The sequence below is a fragment of the Chelonoidis abingdonii genome, chromosome 4, assembly GCF_003597395.2.
Source record: "Chelonoidis abingdonii isolate Lonesome George chromosome 4, CheloAbing_2.0, whole genome shotgun sequence".
In the NCBI taxonomy this organism is placed as follows: Eukaryota; Metazoa; Chordata; order Testudines; family Testudinidae; genus Chelonoidis; species Chelonoidis abingdonii.
In genome coordinates this window covers 52,121,643-52,148,251 of record NC_133772.1, presented here as the reverse complement: position 1 = coordinate 52,148,251, position 26,609 = coordinate 52,121,643, and the positions used below count along the sequence as shown (strand labels likewise).

Genomic DNA, 26,609 nt, shown 5'->3' with positions numbered 1-26,609 from the left:
GTGTTTAAAATTATGGGGTAGGAATCAAATCAGAACAAAACCTTCTATTATCAGATTCAGAGCATGGCAAGGAAACTAAAACCCCATATCCCAGTATTACCAAACTGATGTGTTCAAAAAAATCAAGAATCGGACTCACAAGAATTACAAGATTTTAAAAGTAATACATTTGGGTTTTTACATTTGCCTTCTAGTTTCTATGCCTATAGCATGCACTCAGATCACATTTTTAGGCTTCTCTCCACAACCATGAGAGATGCAAACTCACTTTTTAAATGAAAGCTGAGATTCTAAAATATTCACATGATTCCAGGAGCTCGGACTTTATTATAAGTCTCATATTTGGAGTTTTTTAAAGTCACGAGAATTGACAACAATTATATTCTACTAACACAGACAAGCTTAACTTAAACATATTACTTAATGGGACTACTCACATGCTTAAAGTTAAACTTCTCTATGTATTTGCAGGATCAGGGCCTCAGACTGCATACATATAATGGATTCAAAGTCTGTGTGACTCTCTGCAGTCCACATCTAGTCACTCTAGTTTACTTTATAATTGGATCTAATCTTGCTCTAAGAGCTTAATAGGTAACAAATCAGATATTTTCTATTTATGAAGGTTCATGAGCAATGAGGCAAGTGTGCTCTAACAGGAAACACAAACCCAACTGAAATTTAGGACAAGGTTACGAGCAGACCAATTCTGCTTTTCATGTTACTTGGCTAAAGAATATCATTTTAATAGCTTGCAACCACAGTGAGGCAAGGACCAAGTCTCCTTCCACATGTTGTATGGCATGGAATATACTGACAGTACACAAATTACTAACAAATAAATATATGTAGTTGGAGATGGTATGAGCAAGGGGAGGGGAGGAGTTAATAGGAGCATGAAGTGGAAAACGGAGGAACAACGTAGCGGGAGGAAGGGAGGGAAAGGACAGAACAGAAGATGGAGAGCCAAGAGAGTTTTGAATGGCTTAATTACTCATGAGTTGCCTATCCACAAGTGAATTCATTTGATATATATTGGCCTTCCCAAAGGAGTGCCAATAAAACTCTTATACAACACCCCACATTCCCCTACGTGCTACACATCTTCTAGAAAACTGCTTTAGACATATTTTTTACATTGGTACTATTTTTTAATCTCTGCCTGTGAAAGCCAGCTCTCAGAGGGAGAGAAGGTTATGGCGAACATGTTTTTGAAACCTTTGAAAATGACCTAAAGTGAAGTTTACGTATATGGTATCATCATGAATTTAAGGTCTTCTGTTGTCTCTGAATTGACCAAGACTACAGAAAAGTACAGTGTCCCATTAAGGAGATGGGACGCTCCCCTTTTTATCGGCATAAGACCCTTTCAGCACTGATGGATCATGAGAGAATCACACTGTAAGCCTATCACTAGTCCTGAAATGGCCAGTGTAGTTTTGGGACAGGAATTCCTTCTTTTCTGAGGAAATGAAGAACATATTTCTCTGGCCTATTTTATTTTTTTAAATGGAAAAGGCAGCTGTCTCCATTTTACAGCATGGGGGTCAGGAGGTAAGGAAGTGATGCCGGCTGCTGACAGGAAGCACTTTAGGTAGCAGCTGAAACATGGTATGGCAAGTGGTGGGGTTGAAATCCAAGAATAACCCATGATATTTAAGGGAAAGTTCACTCGGTTTGTAAGTTTTGTCCAAGAACATTTAAATTACAAAACGTTTTCTACAATGAAAACAGCTAGAGCTTTTGATACATAAATCTTAAATTAGGTAGAATGGATCTTTTAACTTTCACCAAGCCTCACAGGGGAGCAATCACACAGATGTAGGCAACTCTAATATCTGCAGTGATCAGCAAGTTAACAGCAATGCTCCTCAGTGCTGTTCATAAAACCTTCTGCCAAGCTTCCTTAATCCAAGTTTTAAACACCTTTAGAGCTTTTCAGATAGCTTTAGAAATCAATTTTTCTCCCAACAGTCACACTCGAGCTGTCTGAATCTGTTGCTCTGCAAAGTCGATGCAAATTTTGTGAGAAAACATGTGTTTGAGCAAAGTACATGTGGTCAATACCTTTGTGAATCTGCCCAAAACTGCTCCCATTATATTACAAACACACACAAGGATTCTGCAGCATATTTCAATGTGGCTCTGGAAACTGAACTTTATTGTTGGAAGTGTGCTAGGGCAGGATTTTTTCCTCTTTCTCAGTCCCTGTGACCTATGTAACTTTAGTAATCCATTAAAACTAAGAAAACCTTAATGGAAACTCTGTTAAACGCCAGCCTGCTCCTTTAATTAATTAATTAAAGGGGCTAGATCCCCTGGCCATGGTGCAGCCCCTCTGAGAAGCATCCATGGCACAAAGTGCTGTACAGCTAACCTATGTGAACAGCTGGTGATTTCCCTTGCGCTATGCCTCTCTCCCCCTCTGGCATAGGAGGCACACCCACAGCACTTTCTGTTCCTCCAGCAGAACGGCCTTTGGAGAGCTGTTGCAGACAGCACTAACTTAACTAGGGGCTAGCTCACTTGCCAGTAACTCCTGGTTGGAATAGCTGCATGCTTGCCTCTTTTCCCATCCTTTCCGCTCACCCAGGATCCTGCACTAAGCATAGCTCAGCCTGACTCAGTGTGTCCTGACCCTGCACAAAAAGCACACACGTGTAAAACAGATCAATATTTCAAGAAACGCAATCTCAACCAAACAAACTTCTCTAGGCAAAATTCTGGTCTGATCAGTGCAATGTAAAAGCTTTAAGACTAAGAACCTGCCCCCACCTTTCTCACTGTCTCCAATTCCTCCTGCTTGTTCTCATTGGCTATTTGGAGTTCTTTCATTTGCCGCTCCAATTCCTCTTGCTCAGCTTGCAGTTTCTGGCGTAATTCTTTCCGTTTCTGGCGCGCTTCTTTGTGAGGTGGAGGGCTGCCAACCCTCAGCAGGCTTACAGTGGTCTGAATGGCTGTAAAGGAGTCCACGTGATGGAAAGGAAAGGCAACAATAAAAGAGAACTTCAGTTAGGAGAAATGCTAGACTCTCTGGATAGCCTGGGTGGGTGAGAAACAGCTATTCTGTTATCGCACACAATTGTCTCTCTTCATCCCCACTCTCTCTTATTAAGTTAACTAATAAGATGAAAAAAGTGAGTGTGTTGGATTTCTACATATTGCAATATCATCTGTATCCCAAAGAGAGGAACGTCTGGTACTTCTAATACCCTGACCGATTATTCCATACTCAGTGTCAATTTCTAGTGGTGCATTGACAAGATTAAGATGGTATGAATATAAATTATTGAAAGAGATAAAGCCTAAGGAAACGACAATCAATTGCAAATTTCTCTCCACAGCCTTAGACAATTTTCTCAATGTTTCTAATCCAGATAATAACCACTCTGTTTCTCAGGGACATGTTCACGGATAGAACTTCAAAAATAGTACCCTCACATTTCATTTCCTAGGACCAGCATTCTATCTGGGCTATACATCTTACCAGTAAAAGAAAAGTAAATTCTTTCAGCAAGAAAGTGGATATATTTAGAGTGACTGAAGCGTTCAGAAAGGAAAGCAGTGAAGTGCTAGAAATATTATCAAAAGAGGAAATAAACTATTTAGAAGAGTGAAATGTCTAGCTTTAGCATTGTGCAATTGCTAACCATACGCCCCTTGTGCAGCCTAATTAAGTAGATACTGTAAATTAGGAGGAAAGTATGAACAACCATACTTAGCACTTTGCATTTTCAAAGTGCTGTACAGATGTTAATTGGCTTTTCCGCACTACACAGCATTGCAGTGGAAGAGCCAGAATTAGAGAACAAGAGGTCCTGGTCTCCAGCCCTATGCTGTGTCAACTTGACAATATTATCTCAAAAATAAAAACCAGTTTTAAGATGAACAAACTTGCCCCACCCCCAACAAAAAAAACAAAACAAATCAAACCTACTGAACAATTTATTTTCTTCCTCAAAAATGTGGCTGTATCACAGATCAAGTTTGTAAAGAAAGAAATAACAAAAAGTAAACAAATAAAAATCATCTTTCATTTTGTGTTAACCATCCCACAACATGCAGCAAATCAGTTACTGAAATGAACTGCTGGTAGGCAGAGTTCCATATGCACTCTTCCTACAGGATAAAATTTATGAAAGCTCATCAGCACAGATTTTCAAAAGTGACTAGTGATTTTGGGTGCCTCAGTTTGACACCTTGAAGAAGCCCATTTTTCAGCATTTTGTTGCTTATCTCTTTCTGAAAATCAGGCCCCTTTGAGATGTCTCAGTTTTGGAACTCAAAGGGGAACCACCCCAAAATCACTAGTCACTTGTGAAAATCTTGTTCTTAAGCACATGCTTACGGCCCCGCTTTTGCAAAGCACATCATCACTAAGATTTAAGACACCTTACCTTGAAGCACTTGCACATCATCACTAAGATTGATTCACCTTACCTTGAATCCACTCCTGCTTCTTCTTTTTATCAGAGGCACTAATCTCAAAGCTTTTATCTAAGCATTTGATAAGAAAAAGGCATTTCTTTCCATCTTTGTCAGGCAAGGACTGGAATGGAAAACAAAATATTAGTTTCCAGTGAACCTAAATACCACACCTGAACAGCACATCACATCGCATCCCACCTATGCACTAATCAGTCACATGTACAGGCTATGAAGACATACAACTGTACAATATTTCATTTTCATACTTTATAGTTTGGGATATAAATGCCATTTTACACAGAGGTGCAAAACTGCAGTTTACGGAAAATTGAAACATTATAAAATAGTTAAGTCTTTACTGTTACTGCTTTCCACTCATTAATTTATTTGTACAAAATCCAATAATTTCATTAAATGATCTTCGTGAAAATAAAACCTAGAGACACAGTCCAACAGAGTGACCCACTGATGCAAAAAGGAAAAAAATAGAACAAATATCTCACCATCACCGAATAGACACTGGGAGTCCACCACAAAAGATTTTAAAATTTCTATAATTTAGAGAGTTGAATTTATTTTTACCTCTACAAAACAGTTTTCATCCAAGATGATGTCTCCTTTTTTGTCTTTTAAGTCTTCACTCGCGTAATATGAAATAATATTTGGTTTTAGCACAAACCAACGTTCTGTCCAATTTTTCCTTCTGTGACCTTTTTTCAACATGTAACCCTGTAAAAAAAGATGACCCATTGAACTGCGTCCCCTCGATTGTACTGCACTCCCTTTTACTTGTGTACCCTAAGGTTATGATCCAAGACTGATTAACAGACCAGGCTCTAAATGCTGATTCTTACACGTTCCCGTTCCTCATAACTTGCAATTCCATCAGCTGTTGCTTAGTTCATGAAAGTAATTTGTGATTCCTTTTTCCCGATTTGCAAATGATAAACCATCTTTATGATAAACAGAAATAATACTACAATCTCTCCGGATTCTATTTGACAATATTTTACCACCACTCTTCCTTTTTTTATTATTATTATTATTATTATTAGTGCTACCATACTACTCTGCTGGACATGTCATCCATGGTGTGTAATGACAGAGATTTTATTAATTTAATCACATTGTGAAATGTCAACAACAAAATACCTCATACATCAAAGTACCCCAGCAGTATATGCAGGGCCTAGAGAGCTAAACAGATTTTTTAGCTAGATATTCCATCCCGTACTGTACACGTAACCCTGGGGATAAAACTTCCACCTCCTGGAAGCGGTTCTTCCTGTCTCCTAAAATATCTTCTGTTGCCTTGCTCTTCTAGCTGCACCCAAAAAAAGTCCAAAGCCTTTTTTAAAGAAATGATCCCAATGAGAGTGTGCTAGAAACTTCAGCTGGTGGGACTGAGAAAGGGAGAATGAAAACTGTACTTCTGACTAGTATACTCTATCTGGGGAGCTTAGGGCAAAATCCTGACCCACTGAAGTCAACAGCTGTTTTTCCATTGATTTCAGTGGGGCCAAGATTTCATCCATAGTATTTTAGTTTTCCTTACATTTACTTAATCCGCTCTAAATAAAAGAAAAACATTGTGTTTCCAAGGGCTTGTTTCTACAAACAGTTATCTCACAGCAAGCTAGGTGTAAATCTATCCTGCTCTAGCCTGCCAGGCACTAACTGGCTGCGAGGATGCTGCTACTACACTAAAAAGTGCTGCAGTGTGCTTTGATCTATAGTAGTGTGCCACCACATAGATCAAAGCCCATTATGACACTTTTAGCTCCTGAAGCAATTCCGCATGGCCAGTGAGTGGGCAGCCTAGATTTGCACAGCACTTTGCTGTGCACTAATAGCTATACAGACATGCCCTAATACCCCACCTTAATCATCATCAGAAAGATTTCAAACTCCCTTCTCCTTCCTTTTCCAATCCATGCTTTTTACAATCTGCACACAGAAGAAGAAGAAGAACTAGTCTGATCAATTTGCCCTCAGCTGAACTGGAAGTGGAACTATTAGTGGGATCTTAGATCTAATCATTTATATTTACTGCAGACCTAACACCATGTAGGCCAGCAGTAAGAAAGTTCATTTGTGATATAAATCAGGATTTCTTACATATCTTTCCCCTTTTAGACAGCTAGTGAACGTTCTTTGGAAATGTATTTCTATCCATTGTCTCTTGGTGAAGAGGAGGAGCCGCCAGGGGATGTGGAGATAGTTCTTTGCTTAAACTGTGTTCAGTTTATGTGGAAAATAAGTAAAACTGACAGAATAAAAGAAATACCACATTTCTCTTTGCTTTGAAGCTGAATGAGATCAGGATCACTTCCCTTTTCTTTTCTGTGGGGGAGGAGCTCTAGAAGTACTCAGTCCAAAACAGAACTTGTATTTCACACAGAGGAAATATTAAAATGTCAAAGATGTAAAAATACAATTGTTCTAGCTATATATCTTTGGTGGTGGAGTCCAGTAGACTGGCCCCAGGATCTGAAGCATCTACATTTCACATCCACACAGAAAGGACTAACCATAGTTGGCTTTTACCCAAGCCTTATTCTGGACTATCATGTCCCTCTCTTATCAGTTCCAAATGTACCCAAGTATAGGGTGAGTGAAGAATATAGTGTAGCCTTCCCCTAAACTTCAATAACGCATAAACAACACACCAGGTACACTTATAGTACCAACTACATTATTTTTAATAAATACTGCTGTTAGCAAATGGGAAAGACCAATTTAAGCTCCTTATTCCCCAAGAATACCATAAACATGAGGCAGCAGCAGCCGCCATGAGATAGCTACACAGCTACATGGTGCATTTTTCCCAGGTTATGGGGAGAATTCCATCCCTCTGTTTTCTATTAGTCCTCCATATAAACCCTATTTACTCCTGCACAAGGGAGGAGAATTTGACTCCAAGCAAAGTCGTGTGCCCCCATTCATCTCAATTAGCTGTTAACACTGAAATCTAATGATGAAAACATAATTAGATATATTAACTACTGCATTAAACAATAATTTTAACAGAAGCACCCTCCTACTGTGTTTTATCCAGTGTGGTTAGAGCTAGTCAAAAGGATGCTTCACAGAAAAGAGGATGCATGTTGAAAGATGGAAATGATTGAATGTTCTATCAGACATTTGAATTTACTGGCTAGTCAATTTAAAAAAAAAAAAAAACTAGTTAAAAAGTTACTGTTTCCTGTGCTAATTCCTGTGCTAATTGCATTTGTTTGGTGGTTTGGGGGTTTTTTTTTGGTCCTGTTGTCATCCTGTCAAGCAGGAGCCATTCAGCAGTGGAGCGTCTTCCCCCATGGCTGGGGGCTCTCACACACTCACCAGCCAGGAGTGTGTGGACAGTAATTGTTCAGCAGCAGGATGGCCTCCCCCTCAGTTGGGGATTTGTCTTCCTCCTTGCAGCCCTGGCTGGGGGTCTGTGCTCTATTGCGCCAGGACCACTGCTTTCCATCCAAGCCTCTTGGGCTGCTTGGAGCACCCTGCAGTCCTGCTGTCCTCAGTGCCCCAACCCTAATCCCAGCCCTACCCCACCCTTACTTTCCCACAACTGTAAAAATAAAAAGTTAATATTTGCACACACAAAATTAAAAATAAAAATCAATATTGTCAAATTTGCAAAAAAAATAAATAATTCCATCAATACTAGTTATATCTGAATTAAAGTGTGAACTCCATTTTCCAACAGACAGGTGACTGTCCAGAAGAGGGAAGAGGCCAGGTTGAAAACTTTTTAAAACGTCTTTTTAGAAGCAGGGAGACATCACCGAACAAAGTCACAGTCACTAAAGAAGAGACAGTCAAGACACTGCAGCAATCCTTTTATGAGAGGCAACACAGCATCAGATAGAAAGCATTTGAAACATCTAAAGAAATCAGAGATTTCCTTTCAAACATCAAGTGGATGGATGGACTGAGCTGACACCAATTATGATATTCAATGGTATTAGCAGAATGGCTTAAATTTTGTCCTCAACTGTTCATCCTGCCAATGAGCAACAAGGAGTTAACAAAAACAGACGTTTTCCATTGTTCTTTGGCTATTTTGAAAGAACTTCCTGTGCCAAGATTTTCTGATAACTTCTGAATGGATTTGGAAGGGCAGCCAAAAAAGCCTTTGCTTGCTTTCTTCGCAAGGAGAAACAATTAAAAACCACTAACAGTTCCCCATAAAGTACATATGAGTGTGAATTAAAATCCTAGGTAAGTGCAGTTTGTCTGAATAAAAACACTTCACTGGGGTTTTAAGGATTTATTTTTCCTATTTTAAATATACAGTCCTTTAAAGCCATTCTGGGACTTTCTGAAACATCTAGAACAACTGAGGAGTCCCCTGACCAAACGGTAATCATGCCCTCTACGGGAACTCCAAATGAGAAGAAGGTTGACAAATATTCTATGAATTTTAAGATAAAACCATTACTTTTTAGCTTTGACTTCATTTTAGTAAATCACTAATGCTCCATAATCTGCTATGCAGAGTTAAATAGCATTTTCTACACAATTTTTATGCTGTTTTAACTGTATCAATTTAGAAATAGATACAGTTAAATCGGTGCATCGCCTTGTGTGGGCACAGTTATACTGATATATACCTATCAGTGTTTTTTTCTGTAAGCCAACTGCAAATGTTAATATATTAACATATTAAAGACTTACCACAAATTCAGGAATTAATAAATAAAATTTTGCAGCTATTCTATTAGCTAATGAATTACTGGTATAAAGAGAGGGCCTATTTTAAGTCAGAAACACAAGGGCCACTTTTCTTTCAGTTCCTAAGTACAACTCACCAAGGACAAGTATCTCCTTTACAGTACTAGAAATGTTAAATAGATCTTTTTACATAGCACAGCTTCCCTTTTACAAAATATATTCTTTTAAAAATAAAACACATTCACAAACTCTTAACAGAAACCAACTGTCAGAGTACTAAGGAGACCCCTCAAGCTTCTTCACTGCCATCATCTAAAGAAACTGTTATTCATGGCAGCAGAATTCATGGGCAAATGATCTCATTATCCAATAACTCATACAGCCTACTATTTTCAAACATTCATTCCATGCAATTCTTACCTGTTTCAGTACATCTAATATGAGCTCATTAAAGACCTCATTAACTGCCATTGATATAGTCTGTCGGTCCATCCCTTTGCTAAACTGTCCACTTCCAATAAGCTCAATCAATTCCCATGCAGAAAGACCTTGATTGGCACCGAGACTGTTCTTATTATGTTCAAACTGTTCTTGATGCGAGCCTGCCCCCATTGCTTCAGTGAGTTTTTTAAGCAAGTATTCAATCTGTACAGAAATAGAAGCAAAAATTACATCATTTTTAACAAAGAATTTATTCAAATGCTTAAAAGCTCTAGGCCAAAATTTGCGTGCCTAAAGTTAGGCTCTTAAATTCACATTTAGGCAGATAAAGATAAATGGCTTCATTTTCAAAGATTCCAAGCTCCCACTGTTCTTATTTGCTACAACGGGATTTGTGTGTGCTCATCATCCCTAGAAAATCTGACTACTCAGATTCAGAAGCCTAAATATGGATTTAGACGTCTAACTTCAGACACTCAGTTTTGGGATTTCCGCCCACAAACGATACACATGGAAGTTGTTCTTGAATAGCATCAAGATTATGCAGAATGAAATGTGAGAAAGAGGAAAGCCTCAAAAGCATTACAATGTTATAAAAGTAAAGCAATACAATATAGCAGAAAGAGTAAAGGAAATAGCATTGATAAGGGAAGACATTAGCAATAGTCACGTGCTAGTCACATGTCTGAGCCCTGAAACCTCCCCCTCAAATCTGATATTATGATATCAGGATGGGCATAAAAGAAATGAAAGTGAAGATGAAAACGTATTCATTCCTAAAACAAATTCTCCTTTTCCTAATACTTTCCACATCATGTGTCAGACAACTATAACTATACCTTCTACTGAGGTTAGTCAAGACTTAAGTCTTGACTATCTATCTTACACCACTAATTGCACTTATTTATTTAAAACTGAATCCATCCAGTAATAATAATAATAATAAAAAACCCTACAAATCTTTAACCAGTGCCAGTTTGTGAATTCCTACTTCCACAATCACATCTATACAATAAAAATCACCATCTTTCTGGTGACTACAACAGCAGGCATATGAATCCTGCCTCTGGCCTTCATCCTATGGCAGATGTTGCATCAGCTCTCTCAAGCCAAGGGCTCTTAGATGCAGTTCCTCTTAATTACTGAATGTCTTTGTGTGCAGAGCTGATGTTGCTGAAAGGGCACGTGATGGTCATAAGCTACAATGGCTTAGGGGTGGACACCATCAGACTGAGTCTTACAAGGTACCTTTCAGATCCCTCTTTCAGTAATGCAGGATTAGCTATTTTTTAGGCCTACTCTCCCCGGTAGACAGTCCTGACGGAGGGTTGGAACAAGTGTGTAAAGTAGACCAACTGTAGGTACAATTTTCAAAAAGCACCTAAGTGACTTAGAACATCTTATGTTCAAAAGTGACAGGGTCCTCACTGCCTCAAATGAAAGTCATTTATTTGAGCACTTGTGAAAATCTCCCCCCTCCATATCATTGATGCTGTGCAATCTCCCTTATCCTAGTGCTTCTGAGAAACCAGGAAGTAGGTAATTTCTTCCATGGATTACAGAAAAGTCAGTGTGGGCCAAATGAGGCTTCATCACAGGCCAGTCTAACCTTTTAGCATGAGTATTGGGCCACTTTTTGATTGGTGTATATAAGGGATTGAATTGGTAGGCTCTTGAGTGGCCCATCCCCGTCTCTCATTGGAGGTTTGAGAGAAGGGGGATGAGGAAGTGTTCTTCCATACATTCATCCTACAAGGACTACCAGGTCTCAAGTATCTGATGTTAGCCAAGTATGTATGTTAATACTCTGGCTAATATGGCTTCTGTGGCTTCTTCTTGATGTGAGCAAGCATCCAAGTCTATCGCAAATAAATAAAAATACGTGCAAATCTGTGACGACTATAACAAGTCTGACAAAGCAGTTAATTACTGAACCTGAGCTGAACCTTAGAGAAATGAGATTTTTACTGCTATTTCTGGAACACTGAGATTAGTTATTAAATAGTCTCCTTTTCAGTAATACTAAATGAAAAATGAGGAAGTAAACTATAATCACTTTATTGTCTCAAAAAGAAAAACACACACTTGAGAAAAAAGTACCCAATTCATATGCTTCTGAGCTAATTCTACATTCCTGTGATGTTTGCTTTTTGTAAGGACTTATTGTCCTCTTAAAGATTATTGTAAGCAAAGATGTATTTAGCCTTGCAGGGCAGATGGGTTTAGGGGGGCAAAAAAAACAGTAAAGTATTTTTTACCTCTGTTTCCCTACACGTAACTGACATTGAATTTAGTTGGGATGTATTCATACATAAATGGCACTAACAGCCAACCAATTTAAGGAAGAAAATGTTTAAGTAGATGCCGTTTCAAACTGGATATCATGACTATTACTGAGAGTACTCCTATTGATCTCAGTACAATGATTGTACTTCTGAAAGCTAAGTTGAAGGCCCTAGTTTTGCCAGCATTTACTACCAGCCATAGTGCTTACTCCTGTGAGTAGCCCTGCTGATTTCAGTGCAGTGATTTCAAAAGGACTACTCACAAGAGTAAGCACTATGGCCAATAGTAGGCTTTTGCAGGAATGGACTCCCAGACTTTGCATTTTAGAAGTTCAGTGCATGGCTCTGAATTACTCACTGTAAGGTCATTCAGGTTCAAGCAATTTGATGGTAAGAAGCGTCAACTCCTACCACTTCTTAAAGCTATAATCACTTAACATTTCATGTTGAATAATTAAAATATTTTAATTTATATGAATAATTCACAAAAACTAAGTTTGTTATTTCCACTTTTCAAACTCTTATACACAACATGTGCAGCCAGGGCTTTCCAACAACAGATACTGAATGCTGAGGATTTATGGTAAGATTCAGGAAGCCGCTTACTTCCCACTTGCAGGCAAGTCTCACCGCCAACAACAAAGAATGCTACTTCAGTGTACATGAACTGCAGTGTTAGATGACCCCAATTTAGAAACAAATTTCCAGAAGGCCTCACCTTAATGACCTGAAATAAACAAACATTGGCTTTTAAAGACAGGCTATCCTTTCTTTAATAAAAGATAAGAGTAAGTCTCTCATTTCAGGTTTAAAATGCACTATGTCCATCAATTCAATTCCTCTGAACAGAACAATTCAATTCCTCTGTAGTTCCCTTAGCAGGATGGAAAGTTAAAATAACCAGGGCAGAATGCTACCCTTTTGCAATATTCTGCACTTAATGTAAGTCATACCATTCACTTTATTTTGTTTGTCATGTGTCATCTCAGCCTACCAAAGTACAAGATAGTAAAAGAATTAAGAATTCTTATTGTCATTTAACTTTGGGCTTTTTATTTATTTAAAGAAAGGTGTGAAGCACCCTCAAATCCGTTTTGCTAATCATTTTACAAGATTGGGCTCACACAGAGGGACTAGAAATCGTATTTGAACAGATTTTAACTGTTGCCCACAGCATGCAATCATGAATTTAAATTAAACTAATGGGCTGAGAAGGGATTACATCAAAACTGTTAATGATGTTTTACTAAAAGAGACACTAAACGAGGGGATTTACTTTCATTAGTTCTATATAAACCAAGTATTACTGTGTGTGTGTGATTAAAATATATGAATACTTAATCTCAAGGAGACAAGCCCACAAGTACACTAATCTCCATGAGTTACACTTATCACTCTCTAAAAGTCCATTCAAGTGTATGAATAGCAATATTTAGATATTTTCTTACAAGAAAAGTGGTTTATATATTAGTTTAACTTTAAACAATAGAATTTTACAGGCTTTACTCTTCTTACTCTGGCAGGCATATACAAATATTTTCTACAATAGCTGCATTACAGCGTGGAGACAGGGGAAATTTGCATAAAACAAATGAGTGATCAATTTAATGCAGTAGTTCCATCTGGTCAAATATGGACATAAACACTTCATTTGCATGCTGAAATGAGGAACTTTTGATACTTCTGAGAACAGAGTACTTCCCTTCTCTCCCCTCCCCCTTCCCTCCACACGTTAACACATCAAAATAAATGACTAATTAAATCTGGTTTAAACAGTCTATACCTGTGGTTAATAAGTTGAAAAAGTTAAGAAGTAAGTATGACTCAATGTTTGCTTTACTTTGAGTGCAATTATTCTCTGTGATAAAGTTGTAAGATTTTCTTTTAAAGGATTGTTTGTCTTGTTTTAAACAATGATCAATGCTCTACTAAGAAGATGAAATTGTGACCCACTGAACTCAGTGGAATAACTCCCCTTGACTTCAGTGGGGCCAGGATTTCACCAAGAGTCACTATTAAGAACTTATGGGTATTAAAGAGTTTTTTGTTTTAATACTAGACACAAAGTGCCTTTAGCATCTTCTTTCAGTGGAATAGTTTCCTATTCCCTTTCTGATGCTATTTTATTTCATCAGCAGTTTTTCCTGTATTGGTTTCAACCTTTTGGATATTATCACATTCCATATGAAAGTACTGATATCAGTTTTACATGACCTTTTGCCAGTCACAACTGGATGAACCCGTGTGTGTAAAGGATGAAAAAAAATTAACAAAAACATCAAGGTAGCCATAATGCCCAGCAGATGGCGCCTCTCACATCTCAGACATTCAAGGCTATTCTGCCAAGTCCACTCCATCAAAACAGCGGTTGCAGTGGGTCACCAGTAGATATGTAGAGGACTTGCAGTGCCATCATTTTATATGAAGTAGATGCGATGTCTAGGCCAACTGGTAAGGTACCCAAGAGCAACTATGACCTATGACAACGGTGCTATCACCTCATCATTTCCCCAGTGCTCAAAGTGACTCAACCCTGCCACAGAGGGATCTCCAGGGTTTAGGTGGATAGCTCACGCTTCATTTCCATTAGACCCTTGGCCTCTCTGCTGAGACGGATAACAAGGGTTTCACTTGCAGTGGTGGTTTTTGTGGAATTTGATCATTGAACTCATTTCACAAATGCCACCAAAGAGCCCTGAAATGAAACTGCCAGTCTGGTACATACCTGGGCAGAGTTTGAACGGTCAGCTGACAGATGAAAAGCTCTATATTCCACTACAAATCTCCTAAGCAATTAAGTCCCCTTATGGTCAAATATTCTTTTTCCTACCCACAAAATAATCCCCACACAAAAATTTGTTACTTTAGCTCATACAGCTATTTGGGTAAACAGAGTACAAAGACTGTGGTTATCATACAATGCAAACCATTATCTACTCTCTTTAAAATTAACCTAATAATTTGATATAAGTTGTGAAGATGCATGTCAGGATAGGACCTATACATATATGGAGAACCAGATAAGAAATCTGCTATTCTGAACCTTATCCTTGTTCTTTTCAAGAAGCAAGAAATCTGTGGTTTCTAAATGGAAGAATTAATGTAACCTACTACTGATACAAGTTCCACTCTGTTCCCAACACACAGGGCATGACAGTCTGTTACAGCCCCCACTAAAGAGCCTTGTTTCTTTAGCTCACGCTGTAGAATCCAAAGATTTTGGCTCTGGAGATCCCTGGTTCAACCCCTGGTATGTCTGGCAAGACAGCAGTCATTACATTAACAGTGAGTGTAAGTCAGGTAGTCAAAAATGCTTCCTCCGAGCAATTTTTCAGAATCACAAACATGCAACTCCATTCACACTCCTCGTTCAGTCATGAAAATATATCATTTTTACAAGAAAAATGAGGCATGGACACACAAAGAAGAAGCCATTTCTGTTTTGCTGTTCACCGAAATAGCTTGTCAAAGAAGAGTTGCCGTCAGCAGCGGTCCAGGCACCAGCACTCCAAGCGCATGCCTGGGGCAGCAAACTGTGGGGGGGACACCCTGCCAGTCCCTGCGAGGGCGGCAGTCAGGCAGCCTTCGGTAGCTTGCCTGCGGGAGGTCCACTGGTCCCGCGGATTTGGCGGCAATTCGGCAGCATGTACTCCGAAGCCACAGGACCGGCGGATCTCCCGCAGGCAAGCCACCGAATCCATGGGACTGGGGACCTCCCGCAAGCAAGCCGCCGGAGGCTGCCTGACTGCCGTGCCTGGGGCGGCAAAAAAGCTAAAGCCGCCCCTGGTTGCCATAGAACAGACTTTTTCATTGCAACTTGTACTGGAATGAGACAGAGCAGAGCATAGTGCTTCATAATACTACTCGCCATACTGCATGCATCACCACCACACTTTTGGGCTGAAGCAAAGCAGATTTAGAAAAAAAATTCATCTTAAAAAATGTAATTACTTACACAATTTGGCCTCAAACAGGGTCTGGGAACATTTAAATAAAAAAAGACAATGTATATTTGCTTTATTTTTAAATTTTTCAAGTGTTTATTGAACATAACAATACATTATACAGTGATTCGCATTGCATAGCTCTGCACATTTCATTATTAAGGCTGGCCCAAGAATATGGTTGTTTACTAACCACACACCATAGATTTAGATGATAAAGCATTTCCAAGGTAACAGCCACATGTGCTGAAACAGAGGAAAGGGAAAACGTTTGGAAATCTTTTTTAAAGATAAGACACGTTTCAGTTAAAGAACGGTGAGACATACCACCAAGTCTAACAGATAAGAAGGGCAGTGAAAGCAATATTAAAAATTGGAGATGCAGCTGGAAATGTTTTGCTTATGATTACAATTCTTTCCACCACCCTTCTATTTCAGTTATCCCTCCCCCATCCGACTAGGCACCTAATAAAAACGAGGAACACATCTGTGAGAGCCAGGGGCGCTCCAGGCACCAGCGCAGCAAGAGTGTGCCTGGGGCGGCTTGCTGTGGGAGGTGGCGTGCTGATTGCCATGAGGACGACATGCCCGTGGGAGGTCTGCCAGTCCCACAGCTTCGGCAGCAGGTACACAGAAGATACGGGACTGGCAGATCACCAGCAGAAATGCCACCGAATCTGCGTGACCGTCTGACTGCTGTGCTTGGGGCAGCAAAAAGCAGAACCACTCCTGGTGACAGCTGGAGAGAATGCTGTTGGGTGCCTAACAGGAATGAGGTAGTGGAGGAGATAATATGCCATACAACATAGCTAGACCATTTTCAGAGCACCCTGCAATACCTACCTACTTGTCAAAGTTTTCCTGCCATAAGAGAAGACAAGGCTATTTCTGACTAATTATTTTACTAATCCAGAGAGCTGCGCTTTCCAATCTAGCTCTCTTTAAAACAGGCAGAGACAACAACAGCAAGACAAAGTTTGGCACAACCACTCTGCTCAGATTTATCCTTTCCCTTCCAGGAAAAGCTTGCATGTCAGTAACAGGATCATTTTGTTTTGTGTACCACAAAGATTCTTACTGTCAAGTGAGAGAATGCCTACTTTCCCAGAATTAGTATCTGCTTCCAACCTCCCCAGTCTCCAAGATAATACATTAAGGAGGAAGTGGTTCTTCAATAGATTTATTCTGCTAATCCCTTTGTAAAAGATCCTTTCATGGGACCATGTCCTCTCCCATCCTCCAGTAGAAGTCCATTAAAGCCATATTCACTTTCCATTATCATAGATCAACACAGCAGCATAAGTACAAATGCACAAAACATTAATAAGCCAGGAAGTTAGTGGTCCTGATTCTTCATTCAGATTGTTGCAATGGAATTACATAGGTGCAAAATTGAGTGCATAAACAGGCTCAATCACCCTTGTGAGAAAATTTCAAACTCAAGTCGTAGGCCTACGACAGACCATCACAAAAGGAGGGGAAATGTACCCTGGAGTGCCAGTGGCTTTCAAGCTGCACAAAACCCAAACCCATTCTCCTCGCCAGGAGGAGGAGTTTGTGGAAGCGTGGAGGTGGCAGAGGGCAGAACCCTTTAACTGCACTATGCTCAGAGTTCAGTGGCAAAATATGCTCCATCCCTGTGAATTCTGGGCCATCCACAAGAGCACCACCCCCCCCTTATGCATCTCCCCTCCAAGCAGACATGCTGCTGCTTTCTAGCTGTCCTATGGATGTATGCCAATTCATCCACTCTCTCTGAGGGGGTTTAAAAGCTGCAGAAGAGCCTAAGAATGATTTTTTTTTTCCAGCACTACTACACAGAAATCTACTGGTTGCGGAGGGGAGTATGCCACGCTGAACAGCTCCATCCCACCAATACCCAATATTCTCCTCCTGACCCAGGAAGGGGAAACATATTAGACAGACCTGCCACTCATCCCCTAGACTACTTCTGGAGCACTTCAGTCCTTCTTTACTCTAATGTGCCACTTCTGAAGAGTGGGCAACAGCAGAGAATAGATTAGCTGAGAGGGCATCCATCCACACCAGAGAATGGGAACATCAACATTCAGCTAGCTCGCAAGGAACCTAGGACTCTGCAAATATTTTGTACATGTTCACCCAGGTTTGGGACAAAAACTAGTCCACTGCAGTCATTAGAGATCCAAGAAGCTCCTTTCCATTCCTTTGTAACAGTCAGATCTTCTGATTGTTAACAATGTAGAAAGATCTAAAATATGTGATGAACAGCAGGAATTTTGAAGTGACGGGCATTCTTATCTATAGGCACTAGGCTAAATTTCCCCACCAATTTATGAAATTCCTGTGGGAGTTGGAGTGTGGAGAGAGAGCTGGAGGGCACACAAAGGACTCAGAGCTGGAGACTGTGGTAGATAGTGTGTTGTACTGTACTTAAATGATAAAGCAAGCCACCGAAACAGAGAGGTGGGGAAAAACATCATTCCCTCGCTGGGAAGTTATAGAGAATGATTACAGTGGTAAATCACCCTTCTTACAAATAAATCACTGGTAGGCTGTAGTGAAATGCTGTGAAGGTTCACAACAGTCTATCCATTTGATTGCAAAACTGCACTGTATCTTACAAATAAGCACTTTATGTATCACACTACACCTGACAAGCAAACCTCTTCTTATACTCAATAGCAAAAAATAGGGGAAAGACCGTACTTGATGGATTAATCATTCTTCTCCATTATAAAATGGAACCTAAAGCAAAGTGAGGTGGTATAGGTTTCAAAAAAACAGACAAACAGCTTGATTAGCTGTTATGTTAAATAATACTATGGAACTAAAAGAAGCTACTTAAAATAGCTAGAGATTTCCAACTCCTCCCCTTCACCGCCCTCCCCCCACAAAAGCCTCCCTTCCCAAAAGAGATATTAACAAGTTTGCATTAAAGAATGCTTAGGAGAACTCATCAGGATTTTTGATGTGATATTAAAAAGACAATAAGTATTTAAAAAGGTAAAAATATCAAAAGTCCATAAAGGTAAAACAAAACAAAAACTAACATAAGTTGAAAGTTATTTAATTTTATTTCTTGGTTCAGAATACATTTGGTTTTACAAGACGTCTTTCAGGAAGACAGAGACCTCCACACTGATAGATCCAAAGCAAACACAAAATATAGTGTCAAATAGGAGACATCACTCCTATCTTCTGTTGCTCTGGTTGTGTTTAATTACATGACTTGTATTGACCCAAAGTGAAGAGTTAAAGAAAGAATACATGCATTGTGCATGATAAGAACTGAGTAGTCCAAATGACTTAATAAAGACAAGGTGAGTGAGGTAATGTATTTTATTGGACCAACTTCTATTGCTGAAAGGGAGAAACTTTCCAGCTTATCTTACCCACCTTGTCTCTCTAATATCCTGGGACCAATATAGCTACAACAACATTGCAAATAACTTTACAGACTTTCTTTAGACCATATGAAACTTAAACACTTTGCAATAACAAAGAAAATGCAGATGGTGTCTGCTCTAAAGAAAAATAAATCAAATCAAGAGTGAAAATGAGAGATACTAACTGACATGCTGCACTTTTTCCTGAATGAAATGTATGTCTGTGGGGAGAGGAAATGAACAAAGACGGTCTATGAAAGAGACCCAAAATCTGGAGTATGTAGTGTGCACATTAGCTTTGGAGCTGATGATGCAGCCTGTCTGGCAGTCTCAGGAATATTGTGATTACACACCCAGCAATAGATGTTTGTAGCAGCATGAGATTTCAGAGGAGAAAAAAGTCTACACCTAACAAAATGCCAAATATTTACTCTCAGGCCAGCCAGGCTGTCTAGCAGCCAGCCCAATCAAGCACTAGATAAGGGATCTGAATCTCTGTCCCAAGTTCTACAGTTCATTAGGGGCTCAGAGCACCTTCTGGGGAGGGAGAGAATCATATGTTGCTCTTGAGCGATCTTAGCCAATACTGACTCACTTCTTGACTTACAGAAGAGTCACTGCCAGGTACTCCAAACGTTTGAGGAAAAAAATGGAGAAAGAACCCCCTTAGTTCTGGCCCAGACACCACCAAGTCCCAGCATTGTTAAAACATTGTTAGAGGGTGAAAGTGCCCTGCGGCTAAATAAACTGTCCTGGCAAAACACAGAGGTTCATTTTATGTTGATGGAGGAGATGTTTCTCCAGCGACAATAGTCACAAAGACTCTCCCCCATACTACATCAAGTGACATTGCTGTATTCAGAGTGATGTAAAGAAAAGGGGGCTTGTAATCTCACACCAGTGAGAATCAGGAATACCCTCCCACTGGAATCACTGAAGTTTGCACCAGTGTGAAAAAAAAACAAAAACAAAAAACACCCAACACACTCCTCAGGATAAAACTGAGGAAAATCAATCAGGCCCATTATTTTTATGAATAAAATGGTCTTTGACTGATACATGTGTGAAGTAAATGTGTCAGCCAATAAGGAGCATTCATTGCACTGTTTAAACATGCAATCCACTTAGCATAATAAACAACTTACATTCATTTTTATTCGTGATATTGTAGAATTTGAATCACCCCATTTTGATCTTTGACTCTAAACATTTGTTGGCAAAGCCCCAAAAGTGCTGAAAAGTCATACTGACTGCAGTCCATTCAACTGGATTTTATATAGTATCATACAGGAACTGCCACATTATGGCTTTCCCCTTCGCCATACGATAAGCTCTTACTTTTTACCTTTTAAAAATTCTGTTCTAGTTTAAGTGAGACGCCTGCCTATAATTATTCAAGTTCTTAAATTACAGACAGTTCATCTCTGGTCCTTCATTCACAGCACAACTCTTCGCTTCTACAGTAACCAGCTACTGTTTCAAGCAGATTTTTTTTTCTTTTTTTTTCTTTTTTTTTCTTTTTACTAAAACAAGGTGGTTAGTGAAAATCTTCAGACTTCTGCTCTCTGGCATGGGAAAGAAAAGACTGGAATCTTCTAAAACATTACAACACTGGGAAAGAAATAAGAGGAGAAGTTTCTTTAGAGTGAGACTCGTGTGGGTGGTTCTGGGGAATTCAGCTTAACCACATGTGAACAGGTGCAGTGGTTAAACACCACACACACAAAACAAACAAGGTCTGATCCTCAAGATTTAAATGTTATGAGGGCTAGAGTGTGTATTTACAAGAAGAAAAAAGTTAACAGAAGCAGAAAAAATAAAACTTCACACCTAGGGGCTCAGTCCAGTACCATGAGCCCTGGGTGTGGAGCCCCCCTTTTCAAAAGCAACCTTTCCTCTCTGTCCAGAGTCAGGAAGTCATTCTTATAGCCTGCCCCTCAGTAGTTTACCAGGAACCAGCCAGCACTCCTGCCATACCACAGTTCCTCACAATAAATGCTCTTTTAAAAAGACAAACTCTGCAGTTTGTTTCAGAAAAAAACCTTAGTCGTTAAAAAAAGGAAACAATTGTATTCATGTCAAAAAGATATTTTTCTCTTCCACAGGTCCTAGAGACTTTCCTTAAGCATTTCAAAAGAGCACCAAATACAGCAGAACCTCAGAGTTATGAACACCAGAGTTACAAACTGATCAGTCAACTACACACCTCATTTAGAACTGGAAGTATGCAACCAGGCAGCAGCAGAGACCAAAATAAATAAATTAAATTAAATTAAATTAATAAATAAGAAAATACAGTCCAGTTCTATGTTAAACATAAACTTAATAATAATAATAATAATAATAATAAAGGGAAAGCAGCATTTTTCTTCTGCATAATAAGGTTTCAAAGTTATAGTAAGTCAATGTTCAGTTGTAAACTATTGAAAGAACAACCAAACGTTTTATTCAGAGTTATGAACGACCTCCGTTCCCGAGGTGTTTGTATCTCTGAGGTTCTACTGTACCAGCAACAGAGGTCAATTTGGACACTGAAGGAACGTGTGTTATTAAGCATTTTAAAATCACTGTTTCTTACCTCCTCAGGTACAATGACCAATGGGTATTTGTCCTCAGATAAAAAATTGAAAATAACCCAAATTTTAAAGGCATCTTCATCGCTAATGAACAAAGGACTTTTAGTGAGGTTCTTTTTGAAGCAGAGAGTCCAGCACATCCTATTGAACTCAACTTTGTCAAAGTTCCCTTGAACCTAAAAAGAAAGAAACGGAAAAAAAAAAAAAAAAAAATCTACATGAAACAGCACAGGCTATTGTATAGATAACCATAAGTGAGAATGTATTGATCAAATGACACTAAAGCACCAAGAAAATTCTAATTAATAAATTCGGAAACTTTAAGGCCCAAAGGAACCAGTATGGTCATCTAGTCTGATCTCCTGCATAACACTGGTCATGGAATCTCATCCAGTAAAACCAGCTTCAGGCCCACAGTTTCTGATTGAACTAAAGCATATTTTTTAGAAAGATACCAAATCTTGATTTAAAAGCTTCAGTGAAGGAGAATTCACCACATTTCACATTTATTCCGGTGGTCTAGTTTAAACACACTGCTACACTTCTACAACTATCACCTTCTTAATGACAACTACCCTTACGTTATACTGAGTTACTCAGATGGAGTGAATCCAGACATCATCATATAAGAAAACCCTAAAAGTTTTGACAGAAGATAACTGTCAAAGGTTTGTTGTAATATATTTTACTACTTTATTATGTTACATATGCTGCTGTTGTAATAAAGTCATAATCACAATCATTCATAAATACATGCAATCACTTATTTTTGAACACACAACCTTCACATACCCCTGTAATTTCCTCCTAAACTCACACATTTTCCTTATTTTGAAATAACTTTGAAAATTTCCAGTTTCGTCTTCATCGTCCTGTACCATCTTTAGTATCTGTGTATACAATTTGTGAATGATTTCCAGATGTCAAAGATTCTTCCCATACCATAATAATTTTATGCACTCACTCATGTTAGATTTAAAACCTACTTCATTGCTCATAACTCTACAGCTTTGTAATGCTGTTTCTTTGCCGACACAGAAGTTAAAGACACATTTTGCATTGTAACAGGATTTCACTTGCTTTTTTGTAATATGTACAGAACATGGATGTGGGGAGCCCCTCATTGAGCCCTATCCTTCCATATACAGACATACACACCCCACTGAGCCCCAACCACTTTCATCTGGATATGTCTGCAGAGTCCCATTAACCCTGCACCCAGAAATCCCCAAAAGAGCCTGTGTGCATCCAGATATCCAGAGCTGCCCGCACCCAGATTACCCCACACAGAACCCTCTCACCACCCGCCCCCTCCCAATCTGTTTCTGGGGAAGGCTTGGCCCTTGCACACTCCCTGTCCTGGGAGAGGTGGGGGATACAGGGTGATCTCCCACCTCCAAGCAGCCAGCGGCCTGTGCTCTGCACTGCCATGCTGGAGCCTCCACATTTATTGACAAATAAAATTTGAAGCATTTTAAAATATTGTGCACAGAATTATTTATTTATTGTTTTGTACAAAGTTCCCTCAGGAGTAAATGACAATAAACAGCGGCAAGCTAAGAGCTAAAACAAGAAAGTGAGTGAGTTGACTAGGATGGAGAATCAGGGTGTGACACATGGCTAGAAAGGGTTAAACACCCTGCAAAATAAATAACCCTCAAAAGACATCTGGGGAGATAATGTTTGTGTTTCTGTGTATTTACATATGTATGAGTAGGGTTTGACAACGTAATCAACAGTCCCTGTCTATGCTGTATTCTGAGGTCAAAAGAAGATCCTGGCATTTAAATGAACTGTAAACACGCGATAACTCAGTATTCATCTCACTTTGAAATGTACTGTGAATGGCGGAGGAACAAGAAAATGGCCTTATGTTAATTCTATAGCTAAGTACCTTCTTCAAAGTCATCCTAATTACCTTTTGAATGCCACCTTGTCAAAAGACATGAAATTGTATAAAAGATCCTTGGGTCCTGATTCTGTCATCTCAAATCTACTTAGGCTTCATTGGGGAAGTTTGTATGTATATTGATCTTTTAACCATACTCTTTGTCTTTTGCTTTTTAATAAAGTTTAGTTAATAAGAATTGGCTGTGGCGTATATTTGGGAAACAGTCATTAACCTGGGAGGTAATGTGTCCAATCCTTTGGGATTGGCAGAACCTTTTCTTTTATATGATGAAATAAGTTTACAGAAATTTTCATCATATTTGATGTGGGCACCTGGATAGAGGCCTGAGGCTGGATCACTTTAAGGGAACTGTGTTGTTTGGACTTCTGAGCTTTTTGGGGATTGTCTACCCCATTTTTTGCAGTTCACCCTACTTGAGTGACCACAACTGGCTCCCCGCTAGGACCCTGGTCACACAGAGATTAAGCAAAAACAAAAAAACCCAACATACTAAAAAGTAAATATTGGACTAAAGTTTGGGGGAGGAGGGGATCATTAAAGAGGGCCACAGCCTGTCACAGTACCTCTATCACGCAAGTGGAAATGGGAGGGTGGAGGGGGTCAAAAGACAGGTTAAAGAACATTTAGAAAATAAATACCTAAAACAAAGTCTGCACAAATCATGGCCCTAATAAAAGACATATGCTAAACATGACTGTAATCCCTTTTCCTTGTACATTTGCTACTGTCCTCCATTCCTCCTCTGTTTTTTGTCTTCCTTGACTGAACAGTGCTTTGTGGCAGGGACTTGCCTAAATCTGTTGTGTAAAGTGCTAAGCACCCTTTAGGACACTATTTAACTATATAAATATATAAGCAACACCATAGGGTGCAGGTAACACTGCCATTATAATACAGGTATCTAGTTAATGATTCTCAAACAGCTGATTTAGCATAGATCGATGGTGTTTTCCATTACTTTGGCCAGGTCTACACTACACGCGAAAATCGATTTTAGATACGCAATTTCAGCTACGAGAATAGCGTAGCTGAAATCGAATATCTAAAATTGATTTACTCACCCGTCTTCACCGCGCGGGATTGATGTCCGCGGCTTGCCATGTCGATTCCAGAACTCCACCAAAACCAACGGAGTTCCGGAATCGATATAAGCGCGCTCAGGGATCGATATATCCCGTCTAGATCAGGCGCGATATATCGATCCCCGAGCAATCGATTTTAACGCGCCGATACGGTGCGTAGTCTAGACGTGGCCTTTGTCCTGGACAAGGCTTCCTTTTTCAGCCAGATCCTTCAAACAGTCAGGATGTTGAAGTTGCTGGATCAGGAAAGTACTTCCCATTTGCTCACCAACATACTACGGCACTTTTTAAAAAGTTTTACTTCCATAGCAGCTGTAGATCCAGGTGTTATTTTCCTTCTCCTATTTTCAAACAGCAGGTTTTGTTTATTTTATTTTATAAAATCTAAATCAAATAAGTGTAGGAAACTTAACATTTTTTACTGGGGAAATGGCCACGTACAAAACAGTTTAGAAAATAATTTCTCAGTCTGATCAATTTGCTAATTATTCTAAGCTCTATTTATATTCAATTAAAAATAGTTACTAAAGCCCTGATCCTGTAATGAGCTCCATACAGAGTTTATTGCAGGACTCTGACTTGGCCCTAAAATAGGTCCTCTTTTGCTAACTCTGTGTAGCAGCTAGTATATAATTCTGCGGTGAGTGGACAGCCCCGCCCCGCTCCCCCCACCAGCAAACCCTTTCCAAAGGCAAGTCATCTTGATTCACATTTTTTAACCCTTACGCCTATTGTTAGAAAGGGATGAAGAGCTTAAAAGGGTATGTAATGTCCACATATTACACCAAACACAATGATGTCGAAATCCAAGGGAAAGAGAAACTAAATAGATCACTTTTACCAAAAAAGCAAATGCTCAATAGCCTTCTTGCAAGTTTTGTATAGCTGACGCCATAATCCTCTCTTATATGGACATTCCTCAAATAAAACTGCAAAGGAAAAAATCCAAGTCCCTAAATCATCAGCTAATGTTTCTAGAGCTAAATCCACACCATGGAAATCGTGGCTGCTTTAATTTGGGATGCACAGTTAACAAAGCTTCACTCCAGGTGGTTAAGTAATAAACAAGCTATTACCATTATCACACTTTAGCTGTCTGAACAATGTTTACATTTCAAGACAGTTGAAATGGGATCTCAAGTTACAATTACAGATATTTACACAAGATGAGCTTAAAATGATTAAGAGGCATTTGTAAAATTTTCAAAACTACCTTTCTGGATAGGAATAACTGCTGGCAAATGGACAGAAAGTCAGTAAAACACACACACAAGCTTCTTGTTGTGACAAACAAATAACCATTTATAACATCAGATAGGAGCAGAGGCCATCTTGGATTTTTAATTTAAAAGAAGATGCAAAATTAGCTTTAAAAATACCAATAGAGATACTGACTTGATTGAACTCCAAAATATTGCAAGAATTTTTAAACCCAGATAGAGTCTGATCTTGAATTTTATTCATACATTTTATAGGAGTCTCATCCAGCTTGTGACCTATCTGAATACTGTTCTTAAAGATTAACAAAGAATCCTGTGGCACCTTATAGACTAACAGACATATTGGAGCATAAGCTTTCATGGGTGAATACCCACTTAGTTGGATGCATGTCACCCACAAAAGCTCATGCTCCAATACATCTGTTAGTCTATAAGGTGCCACAGGACTCTGCTGCTTTTACAGATCCAAACCAACATGGCTACCCCTCTGATACTTAAAGATTAACATTAGTTTTAACAACAAAATGATGCCATACACCAGTATATGCTTTTTACTCTACTCTCTGTGGAATGTGTGCAATCTACTTCAAAAGTCACCATTTTGCTTAGAAACTTCTGTAGTATTCTACGCTATTAACCATAAAGAAACTATCAGATTAATAATTGTGCTTTTGTGCAA

General features: G+C 39.1%; 1 protein-coding gene across 2 annotated transcripts in view; it reads right to left on the bottom strand.

The window, feature by feature from the left end:
- The window catches only part of SWAP70 (switching B cell complex subunit SWAP70), a 59,404-nt gene that overhangs the window by 15,709 nt on the left and 17,086 nt on the right, over window positions 1-26,609 (bottom strand). For both annotated transcript variants that reach the window (XM_032788130.2, XM_032788129.2), the window contains exons 3-7: window positions 21,719-21,892; window positions 9,523-9,747; window positions 5,011-5,157; window positions 4,441-4,549; window positions 2,776-2,957 (exon numbers count right to left, since the gene is read on the bottom strand). In XM_032788130.2, coding sequence (XP_032644021.1) covers window positions 2,776-2,957; window positions 4,441-4,549; window positions 5,011-5,157; window positions 9,523-9,747; window positions 21,719-21,892 — 837 coding nt within the window. The remainder of the gene's footprint in view (window positions 1-2,775; window positions 2,958-4,440; window positions 4,550-5,010; window positions 5,158-9,522; window positions 9,748-21,718; window positions 21,893-26,609) is intronic.